The following is a 15,616-nucleotide window of genomic DNA, read 5'->3' as shown; positions in this document are numbered from 1 at the left end:
AGCATGGCCTAACGAGAATTGCAAATAATATAAAACAGCCAGCTACAGAACAGTACAGAAAAATGAACATTTTTACATTTTTCATTTTTATATTTTAATAGCACTATTAAGATGTGAATTATGAAACAGAAGTACTGAAATAAAATATGGATAGTATCAGTCATTTAATGAGACTTCAGAGAAGAAAGGTGTTACTTTTTTCCCACATTATGGTGGCAAAACCCACAAGCAGCATGTTTTTTGCAGTACCACAGCAAAAAAACACGGGACTTTTATGAACACTATCTCAAAGTCACATTTAAAGAGTACTACACGGAAGGTAATTTGAAATTAAGTTAGGCAATGATTTTGTAATAAACCAAAGAACAAACATAACAGAAAAGATGCTCAAGCAAATAAAACATATCAGAAAATTGTCTAAAGCTATGTGAATGAGTGAGCAAAACAAACAAAATCAAAACCACAGACGGTGCCTGTGGATACTCACTCACATCCACATCCATAAGAACTGTGATGGTAACTGTGAAAGAATTGTGTCTCTAAGCATGCAAAGACAGATGTACTACATGAAAGGAAACTGCCACAGAAAATGAAAACCTAATTTTTTTTAGAAATTGCAAAAGCAGACAACATAAATAGATTGACTAAGCAAGACCTCAGTTTCCTCGCAGATGCTGAGACCTAGAATTTCTAAGTGATTTCAGTAATTGTTTCAAGCAACTTATTAACAGAAGATAGAACAGAAACTAATGTTCATGTCAGAAATGGGTTTCATTGAGGTTTTGCCACTTCTGCCTTCCAGACAGGCGCTGTATGTGCAACACTAAGTGGAAAAGCTTGCTAAATTTCAAATTCATTTATGTTGTCTTTTGCCTAATTCTGTTCCTAAACCAGAATTATTTTAAAATTGCTTAACATTCCACCAGTCTAGTAATCTCTTTTCATCAGCATTGTTTCTGGCAAAGTTCTGCTAAAATAAAGTTTCCTCTTATTTTATTGTTTCCAGCTGTTGATACAAAGTTCACTAGTATTACTTTTATACACCTTTTCAAAGTGTATATGATTGCAGGCAGACAGGCAGTTTGCACACGTAAAAAACCTAACAGTTGTTAGATACAGAGTGTTGATAAAAGAAATGCATAAATGTCTATTAACCTACTATATACACTCTATGACACTAGGTGAAGTTCTCAAGGCATAAAACATGTTCCTTCTATGTAAAACTTTACTGCATTTGAAGGCAGAAATTTGCAGTGCATTCCCAGAGACATGCAGTTGGATACAAACGGGGCTGCTTGTTGCGTCTATGCACATCACTTAAATACAATTCAAACGATGAAAAAAGTTTTGATAATGTTTACAAAATTGACTTAAACATCTTAATGCATTTTTCCATTTAACTACATGAATGAATGCCAAAATGTTACTAGATAACTCTCTCTTGTTAAATTTCTATTCAAGATATTTAACAAGATATTTAAGGTTTCTTTCTCCCTATGCAATGGAACACATTAAAACCAATTTTACTATCGTAATTTATTCAAAGCTTGATTATGAGCAATAGCTGCGAGAAGAAATACAGCATTGTTGATCCATATACAAGCATTTCACTTAACTGCAATGGATAATAGATGTGCTCCTAAAGGAGTATAAAAGCAAAGTGATTAGAAGTCATTACTGTTAATTAGCATTCACTTTACATTTATAGCGATGAACCTTTTCTCTGTTGAACAAATGGAAAGCTTTTATCTGAAAGTCTATCAAACCTGGTCAAGGTAGGCACTGAAATAAATGTCAGTGACCAGTAGTTGAATTCAAAACAATAACAAAGAGAGCAAAACAAAATCTAAGGATGTATCATCATCCAATTAGTGAGATTCAGTTTTTAAACAGGAAAAGGTCTGAAGGGAATGAGCAAAACTGGAAACTCATACTTCACATTCTGCAATCTCACTGATAAAAGGAGGAAATGTGTGTTTATCAAACTTGCTGTGAGTGCACGGTTCATTTGGCGTCCTGTAAACAATGCCTGGCTGCCCATTTCCAAATGCATGTGAGAATCTTGCAACCCAGAACATCATATTCAGCAGGCAAGGTCACACTAGAGATGCCCTGGAAATGGGAAATTAGGAAAACCTGGCAATCAGAAGTTTCAAGCTGACCAGAACAAGCCCTCAGGGTTGCTTACCATCTTTCACCACCAGCCTGACTGTCTCTGCTTATTCAGTATTAACACAACAAGACAGGGAGTGAGTGGAAATAACTCCACGCACCTAACAGGGAGAAATACAGTGACTTTTTTGTTTACATAAAGCTCAACATTTCTCACAGTAAGAAACTACCTCAAAGATATTGCCGAAGATCCACCTCATAAAAAAAAACAACAAAAAATTAAAATCCTGACCCTGCCTGAACTGGTCAGATGACACACACAGAATTTCAGGCATCCTATTGATTAAAAAAATTTCTTTGTTCCCACCTCCTTTTAAAACTCATACAAAACCCTCCCCAACAACTAAATATACCCTGTGTTTTCAATGAAACAAGATACATAATTATTTTTACACTGCTTAAATCACTCCCAACTATGCAATTACTTCTTACCCTCTTCCCTTCATTCACACTTTTATTCACTGCTAATGACAACAGTCATTCCCGAGGCAGAGGAAACTGTGGAATGCCAATCCAGAATTAATTAAAAGAAAAAATAACATGATGAAAAATTTGTAATCATTTAACACCATGAGGGTAAAGGGACAATCCAAATCCTTGCAGATGAAAATTTACTCATTATAAAAGGTGAAGGAATCAAGTCTATGAAAAAACACAGCAAATATTTTCTCCCTCAAAAAAAATCTTATCACGAAGCACAGTTATTTATTTCTTGTCAGTGTAGGCAACCACTTCATACAATTTCTAAAAGTTTCCATTTAACCTGAATGTTTAAAGACAAAAATAACTGTGCTAGGAGATGTGGTCTCCAAATGTTCATTAAATCTACACAACTACTATAGGGCCCAATCAATACCTTCCATTGTTTTATCTATCACAGTTTCCTTCAACTGGGCATTGAAGATCTTTTAACAACTTTTTTTCAATACTTATGGTATAATTTCACTTACCATATAAAAATTCTGTATTTGATCTGTTGAATTAGATAAAATAATCTGTCAATATATTAAGAGCACAGTTATTTGCAATAATCACAATGTAGGCAACAAAAATTATGGAGAAGTGATTGTTTTGGAAATTCAGCACTAAGAAAACTACCTGTTTGTATAATTTTTAATTCTCCAAAATATTGAGAAATACAACTCCAAGGTATTAATCCATGTATCTACAGACCATTCAAATCATAACAGGGAAAATTTTCTTCAATGAAAACATGGGAGATTACTAAAATAGGACTCTTCTCCATGCCTCTGAACACTGTGAATTCCCTAAGTGAGAGGGGAAAACTACCTGCTCCGTCTGAACTCATAAACTACTAAAGTAATTTGGTGAAGAGCATGCTGAAGACGTCAGCGATTACAGAGTCTTCAAGTCAATCAGGATTCCACAACTAATAATTATTTGGCCTCCTTAAGACTCCTAAGAAATTCTGCAGACCTTATTTGTATGAGTTAAGAGTAACTACTAGTCTTTATCATGTACATACTACAACTGAAGCCACGTATACCAGACATCTAAAAATCAAGTGATTATTCCTATATACTTTACAGTTTCTTTTATATGTGTCTTGTAACAGAAGACAATGAAGCAATGCTGTGACAGAATACTATATTACATTTATTCATGTATTTTTCCTGGTAGGAGCACCTAAATCTTTGTGCAAAAGTCACAGAAAGTCAGCAATCACACTGAATCTGAGAACTCATTTCACCCATCGGCCACAGCAGCTGAATTCTGGAGAAGGGTAAAAGAAAGACCATTTCCTTAGCATGGAAGACTATTAGCAATATCAAGGAACTGAAAGTTTTAGGCTCCATGATGGAATTAATCCCTATCTGAAGGCCACAAAATAACCTTATATTTCATCCATTCATCTCAAACCCTGAAGAACTGTTTCCTGAAGAAATCTCAGGGAGTTCCACTGAGAACTGATAGGACCTAAGTTACTTCTATTCCACCTGAATTCACACAGCTCAAGTACTTTGTCTGAGATGAAATATCTTAAGTGACATCTAAAATGGCATTGCTATTGCAATTTTAACTCAGACGGGAACACTTTCTGTCTTCACTAAACATCAGACTTGGATCATTTAAAAAAATCATGATCCTGTTCTTAAAAAGTAATTATTAAATACAGGAGTCACATTGTATTATTAAGCTCTTTATTTCTGTAACTAAAAAATGTTACTCATTCTAAAAGACTGACTGTTGTAAGATTACTGTTCCAAAATGCAACGATATTTTAGAAAATAAATCTCCTTTCCTTCCGTTCTACAACACTGATGAAATGAAGCAGTGCCACAACCAAAGGCTGCTATTATTCAAAAGTTTCAAACATCATATATATCCAACATTATTATTTATTTTTCAGCAGATTATCAATGGATGATTTCATAATTAATATTGCTTCAGTCCTGAGAGCCAATATATAAATTTATTTCAAGTGAACTCCGTATTTTTTGAAAGCTTGCAGGTTCTAAATCCACAAAGAGCACAACAAAAAGACTTTGACAGAAATAACATGTTAAAACTGAAAATCCAGTAAAAATCCATTTGCATTATATAATAAATATGGGTGAATACAAAAAAACTAAAAAAATTATCAATTTTAAAAATACTAATTAAAAGAAAGCAATAAAGCATGTCATCAAAAATTTGAAAAAGAGGAGCTAGAAGAAAGACATTTTTACCTAGCTCAAGAATTCTACAAATAGGAAACTTACCAAACAAAGGCAAAGACTTATGGAGTAGATAAGGCAAAGAATTTGTAAGAGAACAGAACTGTCTACTGAAGATAAAGTATCTTGCATTCGTCTGTTTAGTCTGGAAGCTGCTACAACCATTGCCCTAAACAAAAGTTAAGCCATAGTTCCATGAGATACAGAAAACAACCTAACACTCAACTCATCTAATATCTCTTGTGTATGTGCTTGCATGAAGCATCATTGTATTACTTGAACAAGACCATAATTACATTGAAAAGGGGACAGAACAGTTAAATATTGCCTCAATTGAAATGTTTACAAAAGTTTCACAAAAATGCCTTCATGCTCCAGTCTTTCTTGCCACTAGAGAAAAAGAAATACAGTTTCTCACCACATTTCAAAGACAGTGCCATTATAAAACCCCTAAAAGATAATTCAGGTAACTAGAAACTCTAGTGCTTACAGGCTTGGCTAGGAAAGTTTCCAATAGGGACAGTAACAAACATGGACAAACAAGGATATCAGTAATCCCTATTCAGTAACATTGAGAGGAGAATAAATTATTCTTTAGAGTTCAGGAGTTACATGTCTCATGAAATACATAGTGTTCTATTAGGTGGAGACTGCATAGTAAGATATATTTAGACATCATATAAGTACTTGGATATGTTTCACAATATGTACTGAATACAGAATCTAAAACATGGCATTAGGCAACTAAAAAATAAATATAAATTTCCTTTATAGCTATCAATCATCTGGGTTTGTGACAATAAAATTAATAGGTTTACAGTCAATGACAGTCAGTATCACTCACTGAGTCACATGAACTAGAACAGGACTGTTGTCCTGGGTTTTGCAGAACTGTGAGGGAATATTTAACTCTTTAGAAATCTTGTTCTCATAGCACTGTTTTTAAAAACATTGTATACTTCCAAATTCATAGAGTTTCTTTAGAGTGTTTTGTTTTAATTTTTTACTAAATAAGTACTTGCACTAAAAGTGTTCTTTGCCAAGGGAAAGTAAGGTACACTATGTGATTTTGATTTAGACACACCTTTCCTGTAGTCCTGGCCCCAAACCATTAACTGAAAAAAAGAGCTATGTTGTTTGACCAGTGTTTTAAAATTACAGTCACTCAAAGATGGTTTTGACAAGGCTTCCACAGAATTCATTCCCTCCCTTCAAGAGAATACAAATTGACTTCTCTGTTTAAAACTATTAACATCTGGGGAAAAACAAATCCTAAAGCAAAATCCTCAGTGATTAAGACTTAAATAGTAAAGCTACTAAACAGCAGTTATTAAAAAATGTGACAAAATAGAACCAGAAACCTTTCAAAGTTATTGCTAACACAGAAAAAAAAAGTTAGTAGTCTTCTTAAAACTAAAATACCACAGTTGCTGTAGTTTATTTCTCCTCATAATTTTGCAATTATTCATCAAAATATGCAAGACACTTGCTGAAACTTTTGTATCAGAATTCCATAGCTAGGTTGTACTGTAAAGACATCATTATACAAAGTCTAACATAAAGGCAGTATATTAATATTTATAACTTGAAGATATCATATTGTGGGTTTAATATTTCTATATAGGAAATAAATAGTTATTTAGTTCCAGACAACATGATAACATCTCTTTCAACTATAGTTATAATTATCATGTACAAACTTCCAAAGCAGAAGTTGTCAAGATTTAACACTAGCATTAATTTATGTCAGGGATCCATTCCTCCAAAGACAGCAAGAACTGTAGAGGAAGTATCATCTTAATTGCCACTAATTTGCCCATTTTTAATTAAATTGATCAGTAATTTATTACCTTACCCAGCAGCAGAAAGCTGTTAGCATGCAGCTTTAAGAGACAGTAGATATCAGTCCTTCTAATTTCTAATACTATCATGGTTCAAAGATAATTTCAAACTGCTGAATCATTATTTCTTTCGATTCCTGTATTGCAGGATATGCACATTCCATTTAAAACCTCTGTGAAGCACTCTAGAGCATAATCATAGAATCATTTAGGTTGCAAAATGCCTTGAAATCATCGAGTGCAACCATCAGCCTAACACTGCCAAGTCCACCACTAAACCATGTCTCTAGGCACCCAGTCCACACAACTTTTAAATGCCTCCAGGGCACTTCCCCAAGTGGCCTGTTCCAATGCTTGATACCCCTTTCAGTTAAGAAATGTTTCTAATATCCAACCTAAGCCTCCCCAGCACAACTAGAGGCTGTACCACCTACATGAACTATTCTGCTCTACAGTCTCATACTCCAACACAGGTCTATGATCTTGATTTTACATTAGAAGAAAAGAATCCTTGCCAAAAAATGTTTACAAGATGTAACATTTGACCCAAGATGGGTCAGGAAGTACTCTGCATTCAAACCACATTCTTAGGTCTTATCTGCAATTAGATTTTTTTTTTTTAACTGAATACAGAATAAAGCCTGAAGTATTTAGGTTCATGAATCTCAATTATCATTTTAATGAAGGAAAGCGAGCTAGAAAATGTTCAATACTGACATGAAGACTAGAAACATCTTTATCTGAAGTTTCATTAAGTAGTTTGATCAATAAAATCACATATTTACTTTCTTTAAAATAGCAGTTATGATTTTCTCAACAGTGTATTGGTTTAGTACTGCACACTGCAGTAATCAATACAATTAGCTGGAATGCACATAGCATCTTCACACAAACATGGTAGAAAACCTCTAGAGTCAACACGAGGTTTTCTATTTTTTTCAATGAGGTCTGATTTAGTATTGGTAAAAATAAAATACTATATCAAAGATTTTGAAAAAGACCAGAGAATAAATTTTAAGTGGTTCAGAAAGTGGGCTTATTGTCTCTCTTTAATTCATTTTATAGATAAAAAAGGAATTGATATATGTCATTGCTACTGTGTCATATAATATAATCACAGGGCTACCAGAATCAAAACTATCATTGTGAAATATTCGGTAATACTTGGAGAATGACATGCAACATACAAACAGATAACAGATTCTGGTTTACACATCATAAGTGTACTCAAATGGAAATCTCTAGACATTAATTCCCACACATTCCTAAATGCACAAAATCCAAAAGATCTCTCATTGCAGTAATCAAATGATACATTATTACAAGTGCAAAATAAGATAAATATTCTATTTATAGATGATTATCACAATTATGTTTTTTGTTATATATGCCAACCTCCTGTTACAGGTGTTTTCATTAAATAGGAAAAATGTTTTGGCTTGAAATGAGGATTAATAAGTGTGACTTACATTGGGGGAAAAGGAATATAGTTACACCACATATTTACAGAGCAAATAAGAAGAAAGGAATAGAAATAAAACCTGGAAAAGTTTTCCATTTTTTCTTAAAGTTTTCCTTACATACTAAGAGGATCATTTACTTAAATTCATAAATGAATTAATATAATTATCCCCAACTATATAATTGCTTTCAATCAGCATACCTTAACAAGTTTCATGAGCTGGTAAAGGTCCTCAACCTCGTCTTCCTGGCATGCAGTATACACTCTTCCAGTATTTACACTGGTGCCTTTTATAAAACCACGATAGAGTGGCAAATCCAATGCATCAGCATATAGGTCAATGGCATGGTGTCCTACTGTCTGATACATATAGCTGTCCAATTCATCAGTCTGCCCTGCCACAATTAAGAAACAACCATATTAGGTACATTGTTGCAAAAATTACAGATAATCACAATACTACAAAGTACTGAGAAAATCTAAATGTTAATATTTTTCAGTTCACAAACAGATGTTTGGTGACAACACCACTATAAACATGGAAAGAAAAAAAAATAGATTTCCCCACCCAACAGACGTATGGAGAGGAAGACATCTGTCACAAACATGCTGCCTATTTGCAAATTGTGGTGCCTTTCCTTCTTCCTGTTTTATCCAAAAAATCTCCTATCGATTCAATTCTCCTTACATTCACAGGGTAATTTTAATAGGAACACAGGACAAAGGCACAAACTCAGATGTATTTCAACACTCAGATCAAGAAATTTGTAATGCACTGCAACACTGAGAACAAGCTATAGGTTGTCAAAATTTACAAAAAACTTTACTGTTAAAATTGTTATCATGGTCATCACAAAAGGAGACTATCTCTGCTTAGGCAGAATAAAAGCAGACCACTATAATGTTTTGACACTGTTTAATAAGTAAAAAGCTTATTTCCTTAACCGTGAGAAAAAAATTAACCAAATTTTCTTACAAGCAGTTTGTAGCCAGCAGATAAGGAAAAAGCAGCTAAAAATGCAGGTATCACAAATGAGAATTACATCTCAAACTATACAATAAATAATTTACAAATTTTTTTTTCAGATAATATTTCTAACAGATTGTTAAAATAATAAATCATTGTTGGTGAAATCTCCACTTTATTACAAGCTTATTACAGTTCACTATTTTAATGCTAATTTGTAACTCTGGTACTTCTCTGAATTTACAAGGAGACATGAAGCATTTTTGCTGTATACCTGTGTAGCACATCTTGCAAAGAAGAAGGTCTGTAAATGACCAAGATAACTAATTTGTGATGTAACAATTAGGTCAGTCACCTTTGATGCCACACAACAGATATGGTTCTCCACAAAACAGGCATATTCAAATCCCCAATCACAACTAACCAACCTAGACCAGAAGAGTAGACTTAAAGGAAAATGCACTGATTTCCACATACATGAACGTGACAAGGTCTTTAAGTGATATTCTTCTTAGAATACACAGTTTCTTTATTAATTGAGACTCTCCAGGCAACAGTGGTACAAGATAAAATAAAAAGAATGGCGTAGAATCCACGACTGCCTGAAGCACCTCAATTAACTTTCTATAAAATTTCCAACTACACACTTAAAGAGAGCATTTTATGATTTTAATGATAATATTCTACATTTCTGATGAGGATAAATTAGTTTGAAGACAACATATTTCAACAAGATTAGAGATTATGTCCTAACTACCCAGAAAATAAATTTTTTCTATACTCTCCTAGCATTTGCCAGTTCTGCCCATGACTCATTTGTGAAGGCAGCTCCCTTTTTCCTTCCCTTTCTGTGTACCCTCCTACTGTACAGTTACCAAATACCATACTTAATTGCTGAACATATGTTGAGCAGTGAACCTAGTTAACATACTTTATACTTTAGCATTCTCCCCTACCAACTGGAAACAACTCCCTTGCTTTTCCGGTCTCACTTCAATTTGTGCTGGAGTCCAATATACAAATACTTAGCTCACCCTCTCACCTCACACTGACTACCTGAGTTCCTCACATCCTTTTTCATAGAAATAAAGTGGAGCCCATGAGGAACTAATCAAAAAAATCATTCCAGCCTAAACGGAAGGAAAAAAGCAGGAAAAATTCAAGGTCAATTCCAACCCACATCAGTTCTTCAATGCAGTCCACAGACACTAGGTTAGAATTATGGAGAAAGATACACAAAGATAAAAATGGATGAGCAGCAGCACAATGGCACATTTCTGGCAGCTGGAATGGTTTACAGCATTTAGTTTAGCACCAGTTTAGAGCTTTTCTAGAAGTACAGTGCTAGTTTTGGTTGATGACATCATCTATCAACTTTTAGCATTTGTGCTACTGACCTCACACAACCTCTTTGTTTACCTCCAGGATATCAATATTCTCATTTTCAAATTGTGTAAGCCTTTTTTTAATTGATCTTCTCTTCTTGTGGGCTTTTTTTTTCCTTTCAGGAAAAATACACTTAATACATCTCCATAGCATTTCCTTTTTTATACCTCTTTCAAGTTTCCATATTGGCCTTCAATGTGCAAAACCAGACAAAAACACATATAGGAACTTAATTCAGGCATGGTTGGGATTCCATTGTTTCTAATCTATTTTTAAAAAATTTCCTGTAAGAAATGTGGCTTTCATACCTGTATTTTCAGCAGGTCTTAAATTGGCTAGAGCAACAATCTGATGTCCAGCAGCAACACACTGCATCATATTGTAACAACTGTCCTTCCCACCACTGCAAGGAAAAGAAAATAGTGGCAATTAAAAGTACTGATAAAAGTTTTAGTCCCTTATAACTTTTAACTAACTGTTCAAAAATAAGTGTTAACAGAGCTCTTTATAAAGTTTTGAAATATGAAGAGCTGTAGAATAGTAACAGTAGAAGAATTATTTCACCATACATTTACTACACGTGTATAGTGCCTAAATGCAGTAACCATAAAGCACATAAAGAGTTTTGTATCTTACTATTAATCGGAGAGGTTACATGAAGAAGAACCCCTGACACTGGAATCTCCTCAAAGACTGTCTTTTATTCCAGAGACAAATTACTCTGTACTCATTACTAGTTATTTGGATCAAAACCCCAAAATCTGCTCCAGTGAGTTGCCAGCACTAGTAATCCTTTTAAACTGGGTCTGTCATGTAGAGGTGATGCCTAGGGACACATTTTAGTGGTGGACTTGGCAGTGTAAGGTTAATGGCTGGACTCAATACCTTAGAGGTCTTTTCCAACTTCATTGATGCTATGTCAGGAATAACATTTCTCCTTCATGAGACATGTTGTTTAAACCTTCAATATTTTGAACATACTTGCCATTCTCAAAAACTTTACTTATTATAGGCAATAGTTTCAGTTGACACTGCACAGAACATATGAATTTTTTACTGCATTTCGCTGCAAATAAAAATGATTAATGCTAGTAAAAAATATAAAAGGAAACATAACCATACTTTTGTTTTAGTCCAAAAGATAATACTCTAAGACAGAGAATACAATTAATTTTGACATTCATTCAAGATCTACAGGAACCTTTTCTGCTCTCAGTGAGGAAAGAACTCTGTTCTCTTGATGTAACTGAAAAAGTATCTCTATGGATTTTAATCAATAGAAAAAGAAACATTACAATCTACAATAAAAGTGCTCTAGAATACACACTGCCTAAAAGAACCGTGTTTAGACTCATGGCCTTCAAAGTACAACTGCAGGTGGAGATTCCATGCAGCTTCTTTAAATGCCACGGCACAAAAACCCTGGCAGAAACCTCAAAAGAGATCTATACAAGTTCTGCAAAACTTCATTTTGTTTTAGAATCAATGAGACATGCAGAGGAGAACATATAGTACAAGCAGTCCTTGCTACAATTGATTGTTGTGCTCCTTGTGGTCACACTATTTCTATTTCTACCTTAAAGGGAGTCAGAGCAAGATGAGGCTTGGCCTTTTGAAAGGCCAGAAAACAAGTGAAGAACAAGAGGAAATGGCCTCAAGCTGCACCAGAGGAGGTCCAAGTTGGACATCAGGAAGAATTTCTTCATGGGAAGGGTTGTCAAGCATTTGAATGGGCTGCCCAGGGAGGTGGTGCAGTTACCACCCCTGGAGATGTACAATGAAATGTACATTGACTGGACATGGCACTTGGTGCTAAGGCCTAATTGACAACTGGTGACTGGTCAAATGTTGGACTTGATAATCTCAGAGGTCTTTTCCAAACTAAATGGTTCTGTGATTTTGAAGCAAACTTCTTCAGAATTTCCAGCTTTAAGCTCTCTCTTTTATCTAACCCTCTACACAAAAGCTTGAAAGTGCCCTAGAGGAATGTAACCCTTTAGCTATTCCCCTCAATCTCGGCTTTTATCCATGCAAAAATTCTGTATGCTGTCTTGAATTTGTTGTGTAATTCAAACCTGCAGTAGAAATGGTGTAAAACATGGTATCCTTTTGTACTTAACAGATTTTCATAACAAAGTTGCTTCTGTTTCAGTTCTAAAAAGTAAATATAAATATCACAGAATCCTACTTGGAGGGTCCATCTCTACTTAACATTCTTCTAATGCATACCAGCAATTTTCTTCTAACCTATATACAGACACAAAAAACAAAAATTAAAATCATTCATTACTTTTGGACACCATTCTTGATAGCTCAAAAATGGAGACAGTATTCACTTCATAATTTGAACTTCCAGGCTTAACAGAGTAATGAGACAAAGACTTTTCTTTCTGAATGACTTTATGCTAAAAAATAAAAGTCTCCCACTAGTTCTGATTTCAGCTACAAACAGCACTTCAGAAAAATAATTGTATGACAACAGATAATTGTCTATGCTGTTAACAGCATTTTAATATTTTAAAAAATTGAAATAAAAAATTAAAATGTCACTGGAATAAATCTACTCATCCTTTCCATTAATTTATGTATATGTATATTTATATATACACATAAAGACATTTAAATATGGATATTGATATCCATATTGCTTACATTCAACCACCAGTTAGTAGATGGAAATCTGTGCTTACTGAATCACATGCTACAGTCCTATTATTTATTCTCTGTGTTATTTACCATAGGCCTAAAAACTACCAGAACCAAGAAACAAACGACATGGTGCTCATCCACAAGATCTTCCAAACTAAATGTAAAATAGAGTATGGTTAAGACAAATGACACCAGACAGCCCATGCCCATGGGAGGAAGGTGGACTCAGAACAGTCCACAGAAAGGAGATGAAGACAAGTACTGAGTAGGCCTGGGGACCCCTCTCAATTCCCAGCACAGAAAAAAATCACAAGGACTTTTTGGAGAAAGCTCCAAAGTGAGGCCAGTCAGGGTTCTGCAAGTATGTTAACAGGCAGGCTTACAAACAAAATACCAGAAGAAAAAAAGCCCTGGGTAACTGTGAAGATATGAACCTATAAAGGACTTCTAAGCAAAATTCCTTTCTATAGACCAGTATAACCACTTACAGTTAAGAAAATTCTAGAAGAATTTTAAAGAGTTGAAAAACATCATATTTCAGGTTGAAGACTGGCTTTAAAATGTCTATGATTTAGCACAAAACAAAATGCAGAGTCTACCCCATAAATACCACCTTAAAACAAGACTATCAACTTTTAGTGTGGCCAACATTCTACAAGGAAAAAAAAAAAACAGGTTAAAGTACTTTCATACATAATCCTGACCTTTGCAAAAGTAAGAAGCACTTTTCAAATACTTTTTCCCCCTCTGATCTTTGGCTAGCTCTGTTACAAAGACTTCAGACACTTTGATGTCTCTTTAAAACTCTTCTTAAAACTATTACTGAAACTAAATCCATCCTTGTAAAATAGACCATTAAAATAGCAATTGTGTTAGAAACCTGTTTATAGGATTTTATTCTATCCTGCCTTTTAACACATTCCTCTGCTTTGAGAATATCAAAGTAAATAATCCTGAAAGACAAAGACTTATCTATAAAATAAAATAAAAAAATTTGAAGCTGATTTTCTCTACACCATATTTGAGCAAATCTAGAAAAACAGACAACATGTCCTGTATTTTCTCCTTTGCATGAGGTTTGGAATGATTTGCAGTTGTTGTGGCCAAATCCCAGTTTTAACAAGGTTTGATATTAAACATTCCCTGAAGAATTTAATACATTAGATGTTTTGGCTTACGTAAATAGCTACTGCACCCAAAAATAAAAACACACAGCTCACATCTGCACAATTCTTTTCCACTTAGAGGCTTCCTAGCCTGTTCTTTTTAAATTAAATCTTGCTTCTTCAAGAAAAACACATGCGTCATTAGAAAATGTTAGTTTCTAAAAAAGAAAAAAATACAAGAATTGCAGAAACTAACAAAGAAACTTACAAAAAACACGGGACGGGGAGGGGGGTTTGGGGGAAGATGGCAAGCACAGCAACCCTTGACAGACACGGCTGTGTCCAACTCCAACGACTGAAACGAGCTAGATTCATCATTTTAAAACTGGCAAAATTTAATCTCTCTCAAAAAAACCCCTACAAAAACCTATCATTAAGAGTTGAGCAAATCAACCCTGAAAGAGCCTAAGATACTTGGAAAGCAAAAGCACCTGGATATTGAACTGCAAATGAGCAGAACCCTCTTTTTAGAGCAGGACATGCGGCCCCCGCTCGGCGCCCCCGGCGGCTCCGGCTCTCGCCTCGCTGCAGACGAAGAACCCGGGACACTGGGATATCGGAGAGCAAGCGACTGGGGGAAATAACTGTAGGTCTTGTTTTGGCTGGGAGGGGGGGGAGGTGCGGGTGTGTTGGTTGGTGGTGGGGATGTTTTATTTGTTTGGTTTTTGCTTGTTTAATTTTAAATATACACCGGTTATTCTTGAATTCCGCCGTAACGCGGGAATTCTTCCCAGTCTCTCTCTACGCGCAGTGGCCTGTGGCCACTCCAGGGGCCACAGGCAGAGCCAACAGCCGGCTGGGAACGAGTCGCCAGGCAGGGGGAAGGGAGGCAGCAGGAAACGCATGGGCGGGAAGGCCGAGCGGAAAGGGCCGGGCGGGTCTCTCGGGTGGCGCTGGGTGGAGCGCGACCCCCGGGGCGGGCAGGGCTTCTCCCCGCGCCCTCTCTCCGCCTGCGAGACGCCCCTCTCTCGCTCACATAGGGGCTCCGTCAGCGTATTACCTGATCAAAGCCACTACTCTCATGTTGCTCGCAGGCCGGGGGCGGTAACACTGACAGGGAGATGGGCGACAGCCGGCAAGCGCAGAGGGGAACGAGCTCGGTCGCACAGCCACCCTGGGCTGCGCACGCTGCCGGCTCCTCCGTTGCTACCGCTACCGCTTGGCCGCCTCCCCTACCGGGCCCTCCTCCCGGGGCAGGCCGGCAGACTGCCTGCACAGACCGAGGCTGGGCGAGCCGCCGGCCCCCCGTGCCCGGGGAGGTGCGCTGCCTCCGCCGCGGGGCTGCGCGCCGGCCT

General features: G+C 36.1%; 1 protein-coding gene across 6 annotated transcripts in view; it reads right to left on the bottom strand.

Moving 5' to 3' along the window:
* Positions 1 to 15,586, bottom strand: part of DPH6 (diphthamine biosynthesis 6) — a 186,088-nt gene extending 170,502 nt beyond the window's left edge. For all 6 annotated transcript variants that reach the window (XR_003946214.2, XM_050975613.1, XM_030240291.2 and 3 more), the window contains exons 1-3: positions 15,322 to 15,586; positions 10,815 to 10,909; positions 8,355 to 8,548 (exon numbers count right to left, since the gene is read on the bottom strand). Coding sequence is in view for 5 of the 6 variants with exons in the window: in XM_050975613.1 (XP_050831570.1) it covers positions 8,355 to 8,548; positions 10,815 to 10,909; positions 15,322 to 15,344 (312 nt within the window). In the remaining variant the exon portion in view is untranslated. The remainder of the gene's footprint in view (positions 1 to 8,354; positions 8,549 to 10,814; positions 10,910 to 15,321) is intronic.
* Positions 15,587 to 15,616: the final 30 nt, after the last annotated feature.

Source organism: Serinus canaria, chromosome 5 (genome assembly GCF_022539315.1).
Source record: "Serinus canaria isolate serCan28SL12 chromosome 5, serCan2020, whole genome shotgun sequence".
In the NCBI taxonomy this organism is placed as follows: Eukaryota; Metazoa; Chordata; class Aves; order Passeriformes; family Fringillidae; genus Serinus; species Serinus canaria.
The sequence above is the reverse complement of the archived record's forward strand: the minus strand, read 5'-3'. Positions and strand labels throughout refer to the sequence as shown.